This window comes from Phaenicophaeus curvirostris, chromosome 2, assembly GCF_032191515.1.
Source record: "Phaenicophaeus curvirostris isolate KB17595 chromosome 2, BPBGC_Pcur_1.0, whole genome shotgun sequence".
NCBI lineage: Eukaryota > Metazoa > Chordata > Aves > Cuculiformes > Cuculidae > Phaenicophaeus > Phaenicophaeus curvirostris.
In genome coordinates this window covers 57,294,297-57,313,828 of record NC_091393.1, presented here as the reverse complement: position 1 = coordinate 57,313,828, position 19,532 = coordinate 57,294,297, and the positions used below count along the sequence as shown (strand labels likewise).

The window sequence follows — 19,532 nt, the reverse complement described above, 5'->3', positions numbered from 1 at the left end:
AGACCGGTTGCTTTTAGAGTTCTGCCACATTATTAATTCAGCATGAAGTAAGGGCATAGTCCTCAGAAAAAATATTCTTAAATATATTTATTTAAAACAATATGTTATCACTGTTGTTTTCTTATATCTTCATTCTGCTTCACTGATAAGTTTTCTGTAGCACCTGAAAGAATATGGTTGTTGAAAGAAGTGAGGAATGTATTATGAAAAGTAAAATATATGTAAACATTTCTAAGTATTCAATTATACTTTTTCTGCTGAATATGAAATCCTAATCAGAATGTTTTTAGATAGCCTCATCAGGTGAATTACTTTTGTTCATTTTTTATCCAACCTGTTAGATGCTTTGTATGCATATTGTTCTTTCTTGAGAGAGAGAGATAGAATCGTAGAATCATAGAATGGTTTGGGTTAGAAGGGATGTTAAAGATCAAATAGTTCCAACTCCCCTGCCATGCTGGGGCACCTCCCACTAGACCAGGCTTCTCAAGGCCTATCTAGCCTGGCCCTGAACACCTCCAGGAGTGGGGCATCCACAACTTCCCTGGGCAGTATCTTCCAATGTCTTACCACCCTCATAATGAAGATTTTTTTCCTAATGTCTAATCTAATTATACCCCCTTCCAATTTACAGCAATCCCCCCTCACCCTATCACCACATGCCCTTGTAAAAAGTCTTTCCCAGCTTTCTTGTAGAGCCCCTTTGGGTACTGGAAGGCTGCTATAAGGTGTCCTGGAGCCTTCTCTTCTCCAGGCTAAACAAGCCCAACTCTCCCTCAGCCTGTTCTTGTAGCAGAGGTGCTCCAGCCATCTGATCATCTTCGTGGGTCTCCCCTGGACACATTCCAACAATTCCCTATCCTTCCTGTGTTAGGGATTCCAGAACTGGACACAGTACTCCAGGTGAGGTCTTAGGAGAGCTGAGCAGAGGGGCAGAATCACCTCCCTCGACCTGCTGGCCACGCTTCTTTTGATACAGCCCAGGATATGGTTGGTTTTCTGGGCTGCAAGTGCACGTTGCTGGCTCATCTCAATCTTCTCATCAACCAGCAGCCCCAAGCTCTTCTCTGCAGCGCTACTCTCAGTCAGATCATCTTTCCATGTTTCATAGGCTGATTCTTCAGAGAAGCTGAGGCAATATGGGCTTTCCCACATATACAGCCATCCTGTCCTGATTACCAGAACTAGATCCTGTTCTCTGGTAAAACCGCCACAACCACCACCAGTTCCTCGTTGGAAGCTTTTGCGACAGAAAAAGAAGCCTGTTGTGACATCTGAACCTCAAGGTTTGTCTACCTCTGGTTTGCTTACCAAAATAAATTTGTAATTGTATTTTAAATAATATAAACATTTTCAAAGCCATACTTATATGTTAGCTTAATTGTTAGCTTAATTTCAACAGAACTTTCCTAGGGATTACTCTTTCTCTCTCTCTTTTTTTTTTTTTTGCCAATTTTGCATTACTTCCCCTTAGCCCTATTGTTTCTTAAATGCTTTGAGAAGTGTCTTAATGTATCTCTATTAAAGCAGTCTATTTAATTTGGTAGACAAAATGAAAAGGGAGCATTATCAAAGCAATACAGAAACTCTCTGATGCAGTCATGAAAGCTTCATCAACACCTTTTAAATCTTTAAGGTTTATGACTAGTCCTGCTGCAAAAATTCATAGTTTTAAAGGTAAACTTTTTCTAGCATTTGCTTATACTCATAATGGAGTTAGGTGCATAATATGAGATAGTTTGAATATGAAGGTGTTGCAGTCATACTAGCAAAATATACTGGGATCAGAAGCAGAGGAAATCTGCAAAGGCAGTGTGCTGTCATAGCTACCCTGGATAACGTTACATATAGGTTAAGCATACCTTTTGTACTTCGCAGGCTGAGCATGAGACTATTAAGCACATATTTTTTCATTAGATGTCACCTAAAGCCACCCCTGGTTGTTCTATTCAAGTGTGTGTGGTGACACTTGGAGAACAGAATTATTTAGGAGAGATGAATCCCCTATGGAAATTATTTGTCAAAATTATAATATTAAATATTTCTTATGACTATATATTTAACAAGTTGGGTTTTTTTTCCAGAGCCTGTGGTAAAGAATCCCGAAGAATATGTTGAGATTGCTAGCCTGTTTTTTAATTACAAGTTGAATCTTATCACAATACCCACAAACATGTAAGTGCTCAATGTAGTGTCAATGTTAACATCTTATTGTTAGACCATTTCACTGGCAAAGTACATTGGCTTTTGCTTACTTATGTCACAGGGGAAAAACGGCTTGGTTCATGTTATTTTAAAGCTCATCAGGATCAGAGCACTCTATTGTTTAATTGATGTCACATAATTAATTGGCAATCAGCGAATTATACTTTTAGGATCAATATCAGCAATGAAACAGATAAACCACTGTACTAGATGCCTACATAATGTTTAATAAATATCTACAAATTTCTAAACACCATTCTGTAACTAAACCCAAGAATTTCTAACCATGCCCAGAGTGGCATATACATGCAATTACAGTTACCCTCCTGGCACAATGGGCTACAAGCACACCTTCTGTCTTGGGTGTGTAGTTCCTCCTACATGCACACAACTGTTGGAATTTACTCTCCTTGCACACACCTCTTATTGGAGATGCAAACTGGGGGGCTCTAGGCTTTATATGCTGTTCAACACAATCTGCTAACATACACACTGGTGAGAAACCCACCAGGAGGTGGGCATGCACACAGCTGAGGAGTGGGTCCCTACTTGCCACGCACTATTCAGATAGTACCTTAGTTGGTTGCACTCTTGAAGGGCATCTTCCATTGAAGGCCAAGGAGTTCTGTAAGGCAAAAACATCTATCAGTGGGCCCGAAGACACAGAATATTTGATAGGTCATCTCTACCAGAAACAGGAAAATTCTTCTATATCTTTCAAATTTTTCCTCAAACTACTGTACTTTTTCAATTGTTGCACATAACAATGAAATCATTGACTTGCCAGTCAGTACATTCACTGGTGACATACATTTGGCATGGAACGATTAATATTAATGTTTATGAATAAACCAGGCTGTTCTCTGTTCATAATACTTGTTACAAGAAGCCTAAGAGAGCAGATGAAGCAGCGCATGCACAACACATGACTTTGTGCAAACGTCTTGTATGAAAGACAGTTTGGAATTCCTGTAAATGCTTGAAAAACACTGTTTTTAAAAGGGTGTCTTAGAGAAGAAGTTCCAGAAATTGATGTATACACCACTTCTAGTCAATATTCAATATTCAGCATAATACTTGCTCACTGACAAGAAAAGGATTACCTTGTTTTTTCCTATGACCCACTGCATGATACATTGCTGTCAGGATTCAGTTATGTGCATCTTTAAGTAAACTGAATAAATGATGTACTTAACAGATTCTGCATTTGAATCATAATTGGATGGGTTGGTAATGAAGCAGTTAATATTTTTTTTTTGAACAGCACCATTTGTCCATGGAACATTCTTGTAGTAACATTGTTTTGATGATATGGTTGCGTTCTACTGGTTAAAAGTAATTAAATTACCTTTGTTTCCCTAATATTAAAGGTAGAAATATGTAAGAATGCTCTAAGCAATATCCATTAAAAGGTTATTAAAAGAATGAGATAATAATAATTAAGATGTTGCAGTATTTGCATGTTAACAAATTGTATATAGTTTTTTCATATTTATATTTTTTCATATTTAACATACTTGTCAAATTACCCCTTTTGGTCAAGGAAAGTTTATTTAATGTGCAGTTTCCATGACAATCAGCTAATTTAATCTCTTGTGGTTTAATTAACAGGTAGTAACCTAAATATATAACAAGTATTAGCATTTCATTAAAGTAATAAAGCTGCTTAAATAAAATAAGAGACTTATGTACAATTGGGACTGATAACATTTTTAATTTCTTGCTTTTAGAATAATGAAATCTTTTGAACCTCTCAAAGGGCTGGTAATTGTGACTGTTATTCCTAAAGATCTTGATATTTCATTAATCATTAAGATGGGAGTTAGATAACACATGATTACATTTTTCTGTGTTCTTTATTGCTACAATAACACAATTAGGTATTTAAGTCTAATTGACACATGTGCAACATTGTTTTGGTCTTGTTCTCCTAGTTCACTTAACAAGCAAAGAGTTATTTATATTTCCATCAGTTTTCATTTCTACCTTCACTGAAGTCAGTGACAGAGCTTTCTTTTTCTATAGCCAGAACAGGCCTTGCACAGGTTTCCTTGGTTATTGTGTTTTAGGTGTCTGGTAGCTATGGAGACTCATTTTGAGGGAAAAGACAAAAAACTGTTCTGACACAAAACGGTTTTGTTTTGCCCTACCTCTGTTTAAGCAGTGCACGTTTTTTGGGTGGTTTTTTTCATGTTTATTCACTTCTGGCATTATCATCTAGTTTTCCTCAGCTGACACGGGTTTTGGGTTTTTGAGGATTAGTTAAGAGGGCAGCAGTTCATGTCTTTCAAGTGGAGATATGTGTATAGTGCCAAGCTAGTAATGATAAGTAATATATGTACCTATAAATTTTTATGCTGCCATATTAAGCTGTCAAAATAACGGAGGAACAAATAATTTTGACAAAATTCTGTTAAGAATAGTGGTTATGAAGACTGTCATTTGAAAGTAAATGTATGGATTAAAGTGTTTGCATTTTCTTTTATTTAGCCACTTTTCACAGTCTACCATCAAAAAAGGATTTCATTCCCTGTCCTCTCTCCCTTCTGTTACTGAAAGTGATGAAAATGTAAATGACAGTAATGTGAATGTGAATCAAAGTGAGAGATCCTCAAATGCAGAAGATCATTCTCAGGTAGTAGTTTTCCTATTTTTTTTAGCTTGACCTAGTTTTATATTCCAAAGGATAGTGAAAGGCAAAATAGAAAGTCTTTTCAGTAACCTTTTTTCCCCTGGTATTTAATTAACTTCTCTGCTCTTTCCACTTTAAAGCTATATTAATGCATCTGGGTGGGAAATCTTTCCTAATGCTTTTCATTTTAACCTTATTTTTTTCATAATTTATTCTTCAGATTTTAAAAGCCTATAAAGCATTTTAAAATATTTTTATTTTACTTTTTAAAATCAATTTGATGGGAGGATCTTAAGAAGGTAGTCAGGGGTCTTTAAAAATAAAACTTAACTTCATGGATTAATCCTTTGATTATCTCTACTGAAGGATGTACCTAGGCACATGGCTATATGAAAAATGTAAGTTTTATAAACACATGCCTTAAAATGGCAGTTTCATTTGGTTCTTATTTTAAAGACTTCAGGGTAGATCTAGAAAGAATTAAGGTTTAGAATCATAGAATCATAGAATAACCAGGTTGGAAGAGACCCACCGGATCATCGAGTCCAACCATTCCTATCAAACACTAAACCATGCCCCTTAGCACCTCGTCCACCCGTGCCTTAAACACCTCCAGGGAAGGTGAATCAACCACCTCCCTGGGCAGCCTGTTCCAGTTCCCAATGACACTTTCGGTGAAGAATATTTTCCTAATGTCCAGCCTAAACCCCCCCTGGCGGAGCTTGAAGCCATTCCCTCTTGTCCTGTCCCCTGTCACTTGGGAGAAGAGGCCAGCACCCTCCTCTCTACAACCTCCTTTCAGGTAGTTATAGAGAGCAATGAGGTCACCCCTCAGCCTCCTCTTCTCCAGGCTAAACAACCCCAGCTCTCTCAGCCGCTCCTCATAAGGCCTGTTCTTCAGCCCCTTCCCCAGCTTTGTTGCTCTTCTCTGGACTCACTCCAGAGCCTCAACATCCTTCTTGTGGTGAGGGGCCCAGAACTGAACACAGTACTCAAGGAGCGGTCTCACCAGTGCCAAGTACAGAGGGAGAATAACCTCCCTGGACCTGCTGGTCACGCTGTTTCTGATACAAGCCAAGATGCCATTGGCCTTCTTGGCCACCTGGGCACACTGCTGGCTCATGTTCAGTCGGCTGTCAACCAACACCCCCAGGTCCCTCTCCTCCAGGCAGCTTTCTAGACAGACTTCTCCTAGTCTGAATGCAATGTTTGCCTGCTTTTAAGTTTCAGAAGCTTTGCCTTCTAAAGGAATACTTAGTCATGAATTAGACCCTCAGGCTTCCTGAGTGACAGTGTGAGAGAGTGACATTCCTCCAGACAGGCTGGCTAGATGCAGCACGCTGACCACAGGTTGCCCAAGCTAGCCAAGCAAATGTTGGTTACTAGGTGGAAGTGTCCAGTGTAGTTTTCCAAGACAGGTAAGATGAGTCTTACCCAGGATCAGTAACACATTACTAGGATGATTTTGGTCAGTTCTAAATACTGCTTTTTTTCTTTTTGCTGTTTTAAACTGGCATGTGCCTTTTTATTTACATGTGCTATCGAAGTCTGCTTTTAGATAAACTTTTAACAAACTGTTCCTTGTAATATTTAAATCTTTTATGTTGAAGACAAACAAATATACTTTCAAAGAGTTTCTGAACGCTACACTATTTCAAAATATTTTGTATGGGGAAATAATTCAAAACATGGAGTAACAGTGACTGAAATAGTCAAACAAGCAGAGCTCCACTGAAGTTACTTTATTTGCTCAACATCTACAAAAGAACCTGATGTAGCAGTGCCAGTGTCTCATCATATCATACTTACTGCAGCAGCTACTGCTCTTTCCTTTTGACTTTAAGAAAATTGAGATAAAAGGCAGTCTAGACTATATACAAATGCTTTCAATGAAGTTATGCTTAAAATCTAGACTCAATAAATCAATTACATTCTGGGGAGATGGTAGTTTCAACTTGTAAAATTTACTACAGTTCTCCCCTATACATTTATTTTCTATCGCAAGTAAAGAATTAGTACATCTTTCATACCTGTTACATTCAATATGATTACAATATAGAAAATAATGTGAAAGAACCTTTGAAACATATTCATTCATAATGCTCAATGAAGGAAAAGCAGCAACATAGTCCATATCTGCACAATCCTGTAATAAAGATGATCTAATTATTTCAAAATCTCTACTGCTTCCGGGGCAAACTGATAAATATGCTTAGTTGCACATTTGAGGTATTTGGTTGATGTAGGGTGACTGGAGGGTTACAAAATGTGTTTGAAAACCAAAGACTGTTAAGGATGGCTTGTCATCGGGTATCTTCATGAGCAAAGTAAATATATTAGTTTGGTAAATTTTGAAGTAAAAAGGAAATAATTTTCTGTGTAATTTTTGGAGTGCTTATTTATATGTTTCCTCTTCAGTGTATACTCTTACAGCATATTTATGTTTCAGATCTGGAACTTAGTTGTTTCAAACTGTTCTCTCTCTACTGTGTGTATAGAAAATAAGCATGCATAGATATAATCATTTGGTATTTATGATTTTAAAATAAGGCAATTCTGTAGTGAAGGAGAACATTTCGCAATGGTATATATATTGAGCTATTCTGTATTTTTGTGTATATTTTATAAACAACAATCTAATTACTCTTTAATTAGTACTTTACCTTTAAAAGTCTTTTTAATAATCGCAATCAATGAAAAAATTACAAAAGCAGCAGGGTAAAATAATATGATAATATTTATATTTAATAACAATTACTATGCATTATTATATAATATTACATAATATATAATATTTATTGTTTGCATTACTTCAGTCTCTCTAGGTGTACAAATATGGATTTAGTTAGCTACAAATTAATAGATATTTATGTGCTGGAAGCATAAAATAGTTTGAAACGTCACTTTGATTTTCTCCCCTAGTCCAAGAGTGTAAGAACCATGCAATTGTAGAAAGTCGGTCTGTCACACTGGGACATGAAGTCAAGGAAAGGCAAGGGCAAGTAAGAAAATAGCAGAGAAAGAGAGAGAGAGAGAGCGACTTTGGTAAAAGTGAAATAGCTGGAAGAAGACATGAATGTGGCTTAGTCTGAGGGCAATCTGATTCTGTCATGAAATGTAAGAAGTCATGAGTAGCTAATTGACTTATACTTGAACTTTACTTTTGCCTCAATTTAAATCCTAGCTGAAAAATGCTCTGCCTATTAATAGCTGCAGTTCGTAAGTAGGACTAGATTTGTACGGGTTGCAAAAGAAAATGTTTTAACCTACAGAACCATCTTCTTTATTTCATGTATTGAGCCTCTTAATCAACAAAACTGTGTGGATACCCCTGGGAGATGCATTATGTGAGAGTTTTCTTTCAACAGTTTTAAAACTTGAAATAATAATATACATCTATAGTTTTATTTTTTAAATCATATAGTGACTTTAAACAAGCAAACCATGAAAGAGAAACTTTGGTATCTCCAACTCACTAGAGTACTGCTAATTTGTAGAATTTGTATTGCCATATGCTCAGTATGAATAACCTTGTCTCCCTTTTAAACTGTGTGATTGCTATTCAGGAGACATCTGCTTTAAAACCTTTTAGATGGATTTGGTAAATCTTCAGGATACGCCAGTATTATGCTTTATGCTTTCAGACAACTGGTGTGCCAGATCCTCAGCAAAGTTAAATTGACATATTTCAGTTCACTCCAATGTTAACTGGATTAAGTTATTATCACCGAATAGCTGATTCACTGTTCCTAAAGTCTGTTATCAGAGAAACAGAGGCTAGTGATAAATGAAAGATGAAAAGTTTAGGAGATGGAGGTACCATATTAACGATATCAGGTTGAAATACATGGCATTACCCCTCATGTCCCTAAAGAAATCATGTCAAAGAACAGAAATGCTTTATTATTGTTGTTTTGAAACCTTATTTTCCCCTGAATTTCCCATTCCTTTGATTTTCCTGAAAGCTTTGTGGGTTTGCATTAGGAAAAAAAATCTTTTCAAATATCTATTTTTGGTAGTGAAATTGATCTTGAAATCACAGTGTTATTAAGAAAATAGATTTGGTATTTTTTTTATTTAAAACTTCCATAAATTAGAGCCCAGTTCTTTCACAAAGAGCCTCATTTTTATTCTTCTTCTGTAGGAAGGTTAGTAATTGATATGTGTAAGAGGCATTGAAATGCATCTGCAAGTAGATGCTTGGCTTGTTCCATTTTGTTGGAAAAAATTATTTGTGGAATAAAGGCTTCCTGAATTAGAACGTTTTCAGAATTTGATTTTTCTTTCACTTTTTTCCCTTATCCACTTTTGTGGTCAGGAAAAAATCAAGAAGGTTATCACCTGTAAATTGCAGTGTCTTGCAGTTTTCTTGAAGAGTAATTTTAGCAAACTCTTTTGAGATAAAGTTTATCCTGGAATAGTGTTTCCTTGTAGCTCTGCCATTCAAAAGCCTACTTGAATATTCTTCATTGTGATGAATTCTTTATTACAAATTATCTCCAATTCCATTGAGAAGAAAGCTCTTTGCCTTCTCTTTGAGGAAATGTTGAACAGCAACAAAGCAAGAAAAATCTAATCCTAATATATTTACCATAAGAATTTGTAATGGATACTGGATACTTTAATAGACTGACCTGATTGATTGCTATATGAAGAAACACTAAGCAGAATACTTAGATTTCTCTTTGTGGGTTTTTCAGTGTCAAGCTCCTTGGCAATGCTACATTGTAGGGCAGAAGGCTTAAACCTGCCGCTCTCTCGGTGACATCAACACGATACACTTGCTCTGTCATGTTTGCCACATTTTTCCTACTTCAGTGAGATCCTTTTGTATTTGTAATCTCAGTCTTACCTTCTGCTTTACAACTAATAGCAATGTATTTAGTCTGCATGCTCTGTTCTATGCTTTTTTCATGTTCCCCATAAACATTCCAGGCTGTTGTGCCTTAACAAGCTTTTTCTTCTTCTCATTCTAATCCTTCTTACAACATATTTCATAAGCCCACTGACTTGCTATTGAGTCAAAAGGAAGGGTTGATAGAAAATAAAAAAAATTGTGTTTTCTTTAGAAAGTTTATACTTTTGAATGTTGCTTCAAACTGGAAAAAATAAAATCCTCTGCTTATTTTATCTCAGGGATAAAAGTACACAAGGCATGAGGAACATAAATTAAAGGAGGGACATTTAGGTGTTTGCGATATTAAGAATCTTTCTGATGAGCCTCCAAATATCCACTTGCTTAAACAGATTGGATCCATTCCATCATTAGAGACTGAATAAAAGAGAAGCTGAGTTGGCAATCCATTATTTTTAAGCCATTCTTTTGTGCCACTGTTCTTTTGTACCACTGCCTTTTTTTCAAAAGCAACCTCTGTTACCTTCTCCCACATCACAGCTAAAACTAGAGCTGATATTCAAGTCAGTGAAAACAGTGACTCAGGAGTAGGCAAAAAAAGAATGCATTCATGTGACTATACATGCAAAATACTTTGATGATATAACTCTCAGGTCAACATCAAGCCTAGACATTTACTAGAGGCTTGGATCTTAAGAAATATTTTGGTCATCTTTGTAGTTTTGGAGACAGATTTAAAATAGATTTTTAATCTTAAAAATTGCGTATTTGAAGCTGTAATCCCTCCTCTGCAATTACATCCAGATATCTTATTTTGGAAGAAGGCTGGTGTTTTTTACAGAGCAAGTGGTGTGAAAAGTTTTGCCATGCATCATTTCTACAATAGACAAGAGCACGACTTTATAAAAATACCAGCTAGATATTAAAACATAATATATGGTGGATTTGAATAAAATAGCCATCAATACAAATGAATCATTGCAAGTAACAAGATACCTATAAATTTATGAGTTACAATTATTTTTACAATTATATGTTAATGATTATAAAACGGAATAGAAGATAAATTAATTTTTGAAGTTAACTGGATAATTTTCCTCCCATTATGCATTCAAATTTCCTGTTGATTGCAGGAAGAACAATAAATAACTGAATTCTCCCTGAATCTAACTGTGTGCGTCCTTTCATGTTTCACAGTTGCATCCAAGTCTTTTTCTTTATCAGATATTGTGGCAGCAGAACTGACTTTTCAGACAATTTGTGTTCATTAAGGAGGAAAAATGCCTTTAGTTTCTCTTTCCGTGCCAATATCTTCGTCATGGTAGCTGAGGCAATAGCTTAAGAGAATGAGAACTTCTTTAACACTCACAGTTGTCAAAGAAACAGTGAGGTTTAGGTAGAGATACACATCCTGTGCCATTAGAGAAGCACACCACTTCTCTTCTATGTTATGTTTGCACTCTGAAAACTGAGTAAATGAGCCCACAAGAGACTCTATACAGATGTTGCTTGATTGTTTTCACAGCTCAGAGTGGCTTAAATAACACTACTAAGCATCCAGATTTTCCAGGGATTTTCCCCCTATGCTGGAAATTCTATTGAAGCAGTTTTGGAGGATTTCCTGTAGCTCTTCAAGCCTTTGTGCTGCCAGCTCTTAATACCAATGAAGTAGCTCTACGGTAAGCTGCCACATGCCTGTACTGGAAGCATGGATCATGTGTTCTGTCCATGAACAGTAAGTCTGGCAGAAAGTGCTAGCCTCATGGTGCAAACATTACAGTCTCCAAGGCTTAATACAGTAGATCTCATGCTTTATAGGCTTGTACAATAGATCTGATGCTTTTTATACCTTGGAAATGCGCAGGATTTCTGTGGAGAAACTTGAGAAATTGTGCGGATTATGTGTACCTGTTTGGTAAATCCTATAACACATACAAGACATCGGGCAATGCTAGAATCTTGCAAGCTTTTAGACTTGCAATATGACAGATCTATGCATGTACTTCTTAAGTCACCGTTTAAAGGAGGGAGGTAGTCCATGCATCATTAGAGATTTTTCAGACCCAACTGTTGAGATGTGACTGTCAGTATCACGTGACAGGTGATCCCAGCTTGTCTTTTGTTTTGCACAGTTGTATGTACAGAAGTCTGGACACAGAAATAAATGAGCAATTGCAAAATCCTATTGTGTCCTTTTCAGCTCATTTGCTCTAGAAAAACAAGAAATTATTATGAAAAGGGACATGTAAGACGTAATCTATTTCAACCATGAAATTGTTCAACTAACTGTTAACAATTTCTAAAATGTATGCATTTTTCTCTTTGTTGCTGTTTATATTAGATCTGTCCCCAGCTTTGACTCATGAGCATTCTTTAAAAAACCCACAACAGATGTGGAATAGAATTCAGGATTTTTATTATGCAAAAATGAGTCTTTCAATTTCCCTCAATTAAAAATACTAAAGTTATAAGCATTATATTATTTGATACTTCCTATTTTGGGACATAGGCTCTTAAGTCTGTAGTTTATTCTCTCAACTCTTTGCTTTAGTTAGTTCAGAGAAGATCAAACACCTACAATTTTGACAGAGGTGAGATTCCTGAGCCTCTTTTGGGACTGTAGAGCTACTGTAAAATGCCACAGGAAGACTTTTACTGAAGCTAGGAATTAAAGTAGAAAGGCATAAGTCTTTCCTCTAAGGAAGCATTCACAGGTTCCTGCATATAGTGTATACAGGATAGTCTGTAGCAGGAGGGTTGAGTCACACCTGGAGTTACAGCACAACAGTCCTATACAAGCTTTAGGTACTGTTGTGATGACCATCCAATCTAACTTACTTGGACTTTCTAAATTATAAGTTATGTCAGTCTGCCCCTCAAAAAGTGTTTCTAGATTGTATTGAGAAAGCACAAAAGCAGCTCCAAGTCAGTATATCTCCCACAACTCCTCTTTCAAACACAGAGCAGAAAATCATTGTGTGTGTCTAAATGTTGGCCAGCTCAATGCTATCTGCTTCAGTATGGAAGGGGAAAAGGACTTTTGCTCAAGGGCTAGCAAGGCAGATTGATAGAGCTTTAAACTAGGGGGGAAAGGGCTAATAGCGGGCTAGTAGCAGGCTAGTCAAGGATGAGTAATGGCAAGGCATACCAAAGTCTGAGGAGCTGCATCTTAATAAGATTCAGACTGCTCCACAAGGAGATGGGCACGATGAGCCACACCTGAAGTGTTTTTATACGAATGCGCGCAGCAGGAAGAGTAAGCAGGAAGAGCTGGAAGTCTTGGCCCAGTCCCAAAGAGATGACATTATTGGCATTAGTGAAATTTGGTGGGATGAATACTGTGACTAGTGTGCCATGACAGAGGGTTACAGGCTCTTCAGGAGGGACGGGCAGGGCAAGTGAGGCAAAGGGGTTGCATTTTATGTAGTAGAAAGGCTGGAATGCATGGATCTTGCAGTTTGCGATGGCATAGTTGAAAGCCTCTGGGTAAGGACTGAGAGACAGACAATTAAAACAGATTTTGTCATGGGGGTCTGCTATAGGCCAACCAGGATAATGACATTGACAAGTTGTTCTTTAAGGAACTAAGGGTTGCCTCCAAGTCATCTGCCCCTGTCCTCATGGGGGTCTTCAATTTGCCAGGTATCAACTGGGATTACCACACAGCTGATACAAATGGGTTCAGAAGATTCCTAAACTCTCTGGATGAAAATCTCATGGCACAGGTGCTGAGGAAACCAACCAGGAAAGGTGTCTTCCTTGATTTGTGGCTAGCTAACGGAGAGGGTCTCCTGGGTGAAGTGGCAATCAGAGACTGCCTTGATCACAGCAACCATAAAGCAGTCAGGTTTAGCATCTATGGTAACAGAAGGAAAACTGACAACAAGACCTCAAGACCTTGGATATGAGGAAAGCAGACTTCAGGTTGCTTAGGAAACTGCTTAGTAAGGTCCATTGGGAGAAAGCTTTTGAAGGTGCTGGAGTCCATCAGTGATGGTCACTCCTAAGAGCACAGGCCCAGGTAGTCTGAAGTGCTGGAAATCAAGCAGATGAGACAAGAAGGTCAGCCTGGCAGAGCAGGGATCTTCTACTCATACTGAGGCATAAAAGGATGGTTGATGGCAAGTGGAAACAAGGGTAGGTGACATGGGAGGACTACAGGGGTGCTGTTTGTTGCTGTAGGACAGAAATTCATGCCGACAAAGCTCAGTTAGAGTTGAAGCTGGCCAGCACTGTGAATAATAATAAAATGGGCTTTTTAAAATACATTAATAACAAAAGGCAGGCCAGAAGTTACATTGCCCCATTAATTGATGAGCACGGATGTCCCATAAACAGGGATATAGACGAAGCAGAGACATTTAATGCTTTTTTTTTGCTGCTGTCTTCTATACAGATGATGGGCTCAGGCCCTCCCAGAACCCTGGGCTAGAAGACCAAGACTGTGCAAATGATAAACTCCCAGTCAACCCCAAACTTGTGCAGGATTTGCTGCTCCAGCTGAATCCCTATAAGTCAATGGGCCCTGACAGGATTCATCCAAGGGTGCATAAAGAGCTGGCTAATGTCATAGTGAGACCTCTCTCAATGACTTTTCAATGCTCTTGGGAATCTGGAGAGCTACTAGTTCACTGGAAGCTGGCAAATGTTGTTCCTGTCTTTAAGAAGGGCAGTAGAGATGACCCCAGTAACTACAGGCCTATGAGTCTCTTACTGCCCGGTAAGACTAGGGAGAAGATTATTCTGGGAGCTACTGAAAAACACCAGAAGGACAACACAGTCATTGGTCCCAGCCATCACAAGTTTATAAAAGGAAGGTCCTGCCTGAGAAACTTTATTTCCTTTTATGACAAGGTTACCCACCTAGCTGACCAAGGACAACCAGTTGACATAATCTTTCTGCATTTCAGCAAGGCCTTTGATACTGTCTCTCACAGTATCCTCCTAAACAAAATGTCCAGCATACAGCTGGATAAATACATAACACAGTGCGTGAACAACTGGCTGGTGGGTTGAACCCAAAGGGTCATAGTGAATGGGGTTACATCGGGCTGGCGACCAGTCACTAGTGGGATTCCACAGGGATCCATCTTAAGACCAGTACTCTTTCATATCTTCATAAATTACCTGGATGCAGGACTCAAAGGTTTACCAAGCAAGTTTGCTGATGACACTCTTGAGGGCAAAGAGGCCGTGCAGAGGGATCTAGACAAATTGGAGAGCTGGACATTAGCCACCCACATGAAGATTAACAAGGGCAAGTGTTAGATTTTGCACCCGAGACATGGCAACCCTGGATATATATACAGACTGAGGAGTGAGAGGCTGGAGAGCAGCCCTGTGGAAAGGGATCTAGGGGTTCTGGTCGACAGCAAGTTGAACATGAGCCAACACTGTGCGCTGGCCACCAAGAGGGCCAACCATGTCCTGGGGTGCATCAAGCATGGCATTGCTAGCTGGTCAAGGGAAGTGATTGTCCTCCTCTGCTCCACACTGGTGCAGCCTCACCTTGAGTATTGCATACAGTTTTGGGTGCCACAGTATAGAAAGGATATCAAGCTACTGTCAAGTGTCCAGAGAAGAGCCATGAAGTTGGTGAAGGATCTAGAGGAGAACTCACATGAGGAGTAGCTGAAGCCACTTGGTGTCTTCAGCTTGGAGAAGAGAATACTGAGGGGGGATCGCCTAGCAGTTTACTGCTTCCTCACAGGGGAAGGAGGAGCAACTGATCTCTTCTCTCTGGTGACCAATGATAGGACCCAAGGGAAGAGCAGGAAAATGTACCAGGGAAGGTTTAGGTTGGGTATTAGGAAAAGCTTCATTCTGAAGATGATGGAGCGCTTAAGCAGGCCCCCCAGGGAAGTAGTCATAGCACCAAACCTAACAGTATTGAAGAAGCCTTCGGACAATGCACTCAGACACATGGTGTAAATTTTGGGATTGTCCTACACATGGATAGGAGTTGGGACTCTGTGATCCTTATGGGTCCCTCCCAACTCAGGTCATTCTGTGATTCTAATGAGGGGTTTAGGTGGGGGGAAGGATGACAAATCTTGTTAAAGTAACACCTGGGATGAAGAGAAACTTGCCTTTTAGGCTTTAATATTTATCTTTGCAAAGACAAAGCTACTCCAGTTAACCCATTAATAGCATCAGTTTCAAATAGGAATTAAGCTGGAAACTGTGGAATCTCTCTCTACTGCTCTTCATCTTTGTAAAAAAAAAAAGAGAAAAAAAGTGAGTTGTGTGGAATATGTCATATAGCAGGTTAGAGGACAGTCAGAAGGAAGGATGACTAGGCATGCATTTTAAGATTTTAATCTCTTGAAGGAAAGGACCCTATCTCTCAAAATGTAATGAGTGGACTTTCTGAAAGGCTGGCTAACTTGATTTCAGCTTTAAATGTAAGTGGATAATACATTCATATTATTTCAGCAGCTCTAGGTGGGATTGACCTAAGGGTAAATGTGTTTGTCAAAAATATTAAAAAAGAACAGGCTACTTTTTATTTTTGCAGCTGATGGAAAACAAAGAAGTAGTACCCATCAGGCATGCAGTTTCCAAGGACAATTGTGTATACTTGCACAGCAAGAAATGCTTGTTGGAAAAGGAGCCCTCCATATACTTTCCAAGAGGGGAAACTTAGAGTAGAACAGAAAATAATTTGTTCTGGAATAGCACTAATTAATTACTAAAATAGAACTTATTTTATTGTCAAAGAAGAGTAATATCAAAGCACATTTTTTAATAGCAGAGCGGTAAGCATGTGGAACAGCTTTTATCCCAGTCTCCAGATCACGTGTACTTCTCTAGAAAAACGTCATTCTATTGTCGATATATAAGTTGGTATTGTGGTGAACTTATTTATTTCTATCTTTCCTTAAAAAGTACTGCAATAATAACTTGCTAGTTTATTTCTCCACCTTAGAAAAGATTATTTTAAAACCAAATATTTTCTTTAAAAAAATAATGCAAGATCATAATCACCATTGTTGGGTTTGTATTTTTTTCACCATATAGGAAACATCCCGCTTTTGGCAGCAAAATGCAGCGACACCCAGTAAAGGTAAGTGTGTTTGAAGTTTATATTCAGACTTCTGCCATTCCCGTATTGTTTGGCTTCAATGATAACCCTCATGTACAAATATCAACAGTCTTTTTTATGAGGATTTGTTTTTACAGGAAAAGATTTTACAACACTGGTAACAGCATGTATAATTACATAGAGTACAATCTTCAGATTGGTATTAAAAAAATCTCTAATTTATGAGTATATTGTGAAAAAATAACACTTCTTATAAGTTACTTTCCAATAAAATATACTGAATTTTGTGCACAGATCTCTGCTTTTGGTGAAGATACTGTATCTGATGGAATCTGTATTATTACACTTTTCCCATAATTTCTGATATCTTGCTGTTTCAGTATTTGCCCACAGACACAAAAAATCTAAAATACACGCTGAAAATTACAAAACCAGAAAGTGAAATTTCAAATAAACATGCTGCAACTAAGTATCAAATTATTGTACAATGTATACAGGATAAATTGAAGTTGCACAGAGGAAGCTGGAAAGTTTCTTTGATCATGTGGCCGATCTTTATATTTTCCATAAAGGTAGTTAGACTTCAGAATTCTGTTAAAGTGGATCTGAAGTTAATAGATTTGTTTCCTTCCGCTTTGCAGCATTATGTAGCACTTTCTTCATAATGAAAATGTTACTTGGTTTAAGGCAGGGCAGGTATGATGCTTCCTTCTCTTTGTATGATTTTTTTCATCAAAAAATCTTCTCTCTAAGAAGAAAAAACCAACCAAACAAACCCTAATATGGTCCAACAAGTTCTACATGGATAAAGCTATTTTGCCTTTCAATTCTTCTACTCATTTACCTGCATTTGAAATTTGCTTTATTGACATTGGACTAAATAATCTGTTGTTGGTTAGATCACTTTTTCTGTTTTCTTTAAAACATTTTCTAATCTTTGAACTCATGGTAGAAAACTTGCATTTAAAGCTATCTTAAGAACCACTTTGTGGCTTGGAGATTTCCTAAGCCATTATCTCTGTACTCTGTTATGGAAATTAACTACAACTTCTGTATTTGGTTTATTAAGCGGGTTTATTAAATGGGAAATTTCTGCTTTTGCACCTCTGTTCCAATAAGTCAGACTGTCTGTTCCTTCTCATTGAAAACTGAGATGGGGACCCATTTCAATTTTGAAACATTTTCAGTGTTTTCTTTACAAGGCATCATTTTCTTGTGCTTTTTCATTTACTTGGCTAGCAAACGTTTTAATTGGGCTTTCATTGTGTGCTCCTAAAGAGGTAGCTCTGTAAATAGCCAGATACAAAGCATCCAGATACTGAATAAATGCTAGTACCCAAAACTGTAGTCACTTTGATGAGAGGGCTTGATTTCCATTTAATCACCTCAGTAAAGAGCTAGTGCTTGAAAAATTATGAGCACTTAGCCAAAATCTATGACATCATTTGATGCTAAACTGTCTTAAAATACATCTTCTCACTTTCTTAAGAATGTTACTCTTCCTAATAATTTTGGGGGCTTCATGAAGTTTTGTATTTTACCATAAAAATAGGGATTTTTGTGATAAACTCTGTTATTCTGTATTCATTTGCTACTCTTTGTTTCCCTCCCTCTTTAGATCAATTATTCTAGTTTGTATGATGCTCTTCTCTTAGTTATTGATCTGGTTTTTATTTGTCTTCTATTTTTTATTACAATGCATGTTTTGTTATTACAATGCATGTTTTGTTATTACTTCTGTACTTGAATGTTTCCCCTTTTTCATTAAGTTAATTTTTTTCTCTTGGGCTTGATTGTAACATTAATCTTTGTTGCTTGAGCTCTAAGTAGCATAAAATTCTTGAATTCAAATGTGCTTTTCCCTTTTCTGAAGCTCTCTGCAGTGATTAACTTCATAATAAGCACGTGTGATATCCCTTTCTATATGATTAGTATTTGCATTTGTTCAAGGAATAAATTATATGATAATTATGGACAATTATTTGCCAAAATTATCTTCCACATGTCAGTTTTAAAATACTATTTTATACTCAGCATCTCTTAAGATTTGCTTTGAATTTATTTATTATTTTATTCCATAAATTATACCTTCATCATACCACCCAGTGTTTCCGGTTCCTCATAGCTGGAAATAGCACTTCTGCATACAAGGTAAATGATAGTTAGCAGTTTGATTTATTCTTTTCATACAATTATATTTCTGTGTGAAATGAGGAAGCTCTGAACACCACTGTCTTTGGAATGCATAGATCAAAATGGATGAAATATGCTTTTTGATGGCTTTCATACAATATTCACATTCCTTCTTCAAACACAAGTGGGGAAACGTCAGCCACTTTGTTGATACTATATTTGCTTTCCTCTAGCTGTACTGGAATAGCTACCTTCCCTCTGACCCCAGTCTGCATACGTAATCAACAGAAAATTTTATGTATTGACTTTTATATAGGGTGGAGCATATTTTTATTTGAAAGCTGCAGAGATCTACTGATCCTATTTATTCTGAAGAAGGTCTATTGATAGTGATATAATACTCATGTTCAGAATGAACAAAGAAAAGCAATATTGAGCCACAGGAAGATGACATGGGGCATAGTTCTGCTTTGGTGACCCCTTCATCATACTCTGTGGTGTGCACATTTGTAAGCCAAACACTGTGGTTATGTAACTGGAGGCCTAAAAACAATGTTAAAGTAAATCTAAGAAAAAGCTTAGATTTTACAGCTTTCAGGCTGTTTTTCCATAGTGTAAGGAAGAACATAAACGTCTTTGGTGCATTTCCTTACTTTGCATTT

The 19,532-nt window shown here is 37.4% G+C and overlaps 1 protein-coding gene across 1 annotated transcript in view; it reads left to right on the top strand.

Annotated features, from left to right (window-relative positions):
* ADGB (androglobin) overlaps positions 1-19,532 on the top strand; it is a 110,486-nt gene that overhangs the window by 42,497 nt on the left and 48,457 nt on the right. Inside the window, exons 11-14 of the mRNA XM_069850872.1 lie at positions 1,112-1,286; positions 2,085-2,175; positions 4,696-4,840; positions 16,713-16,758. Coding sequence (XP_069706973.1) covers positions 1,112-1,286; positions 2,085-2,175; positions 4,696-4,840; positions 16,713-16,758 — 457 coding nt within the window. The remainder of the gene's footprint in view (positions 1-1,111; positions 1,287-2,084; positions 2,176-4,695; positions 4,841-16,712; positions 16,759-19,532) is intronic.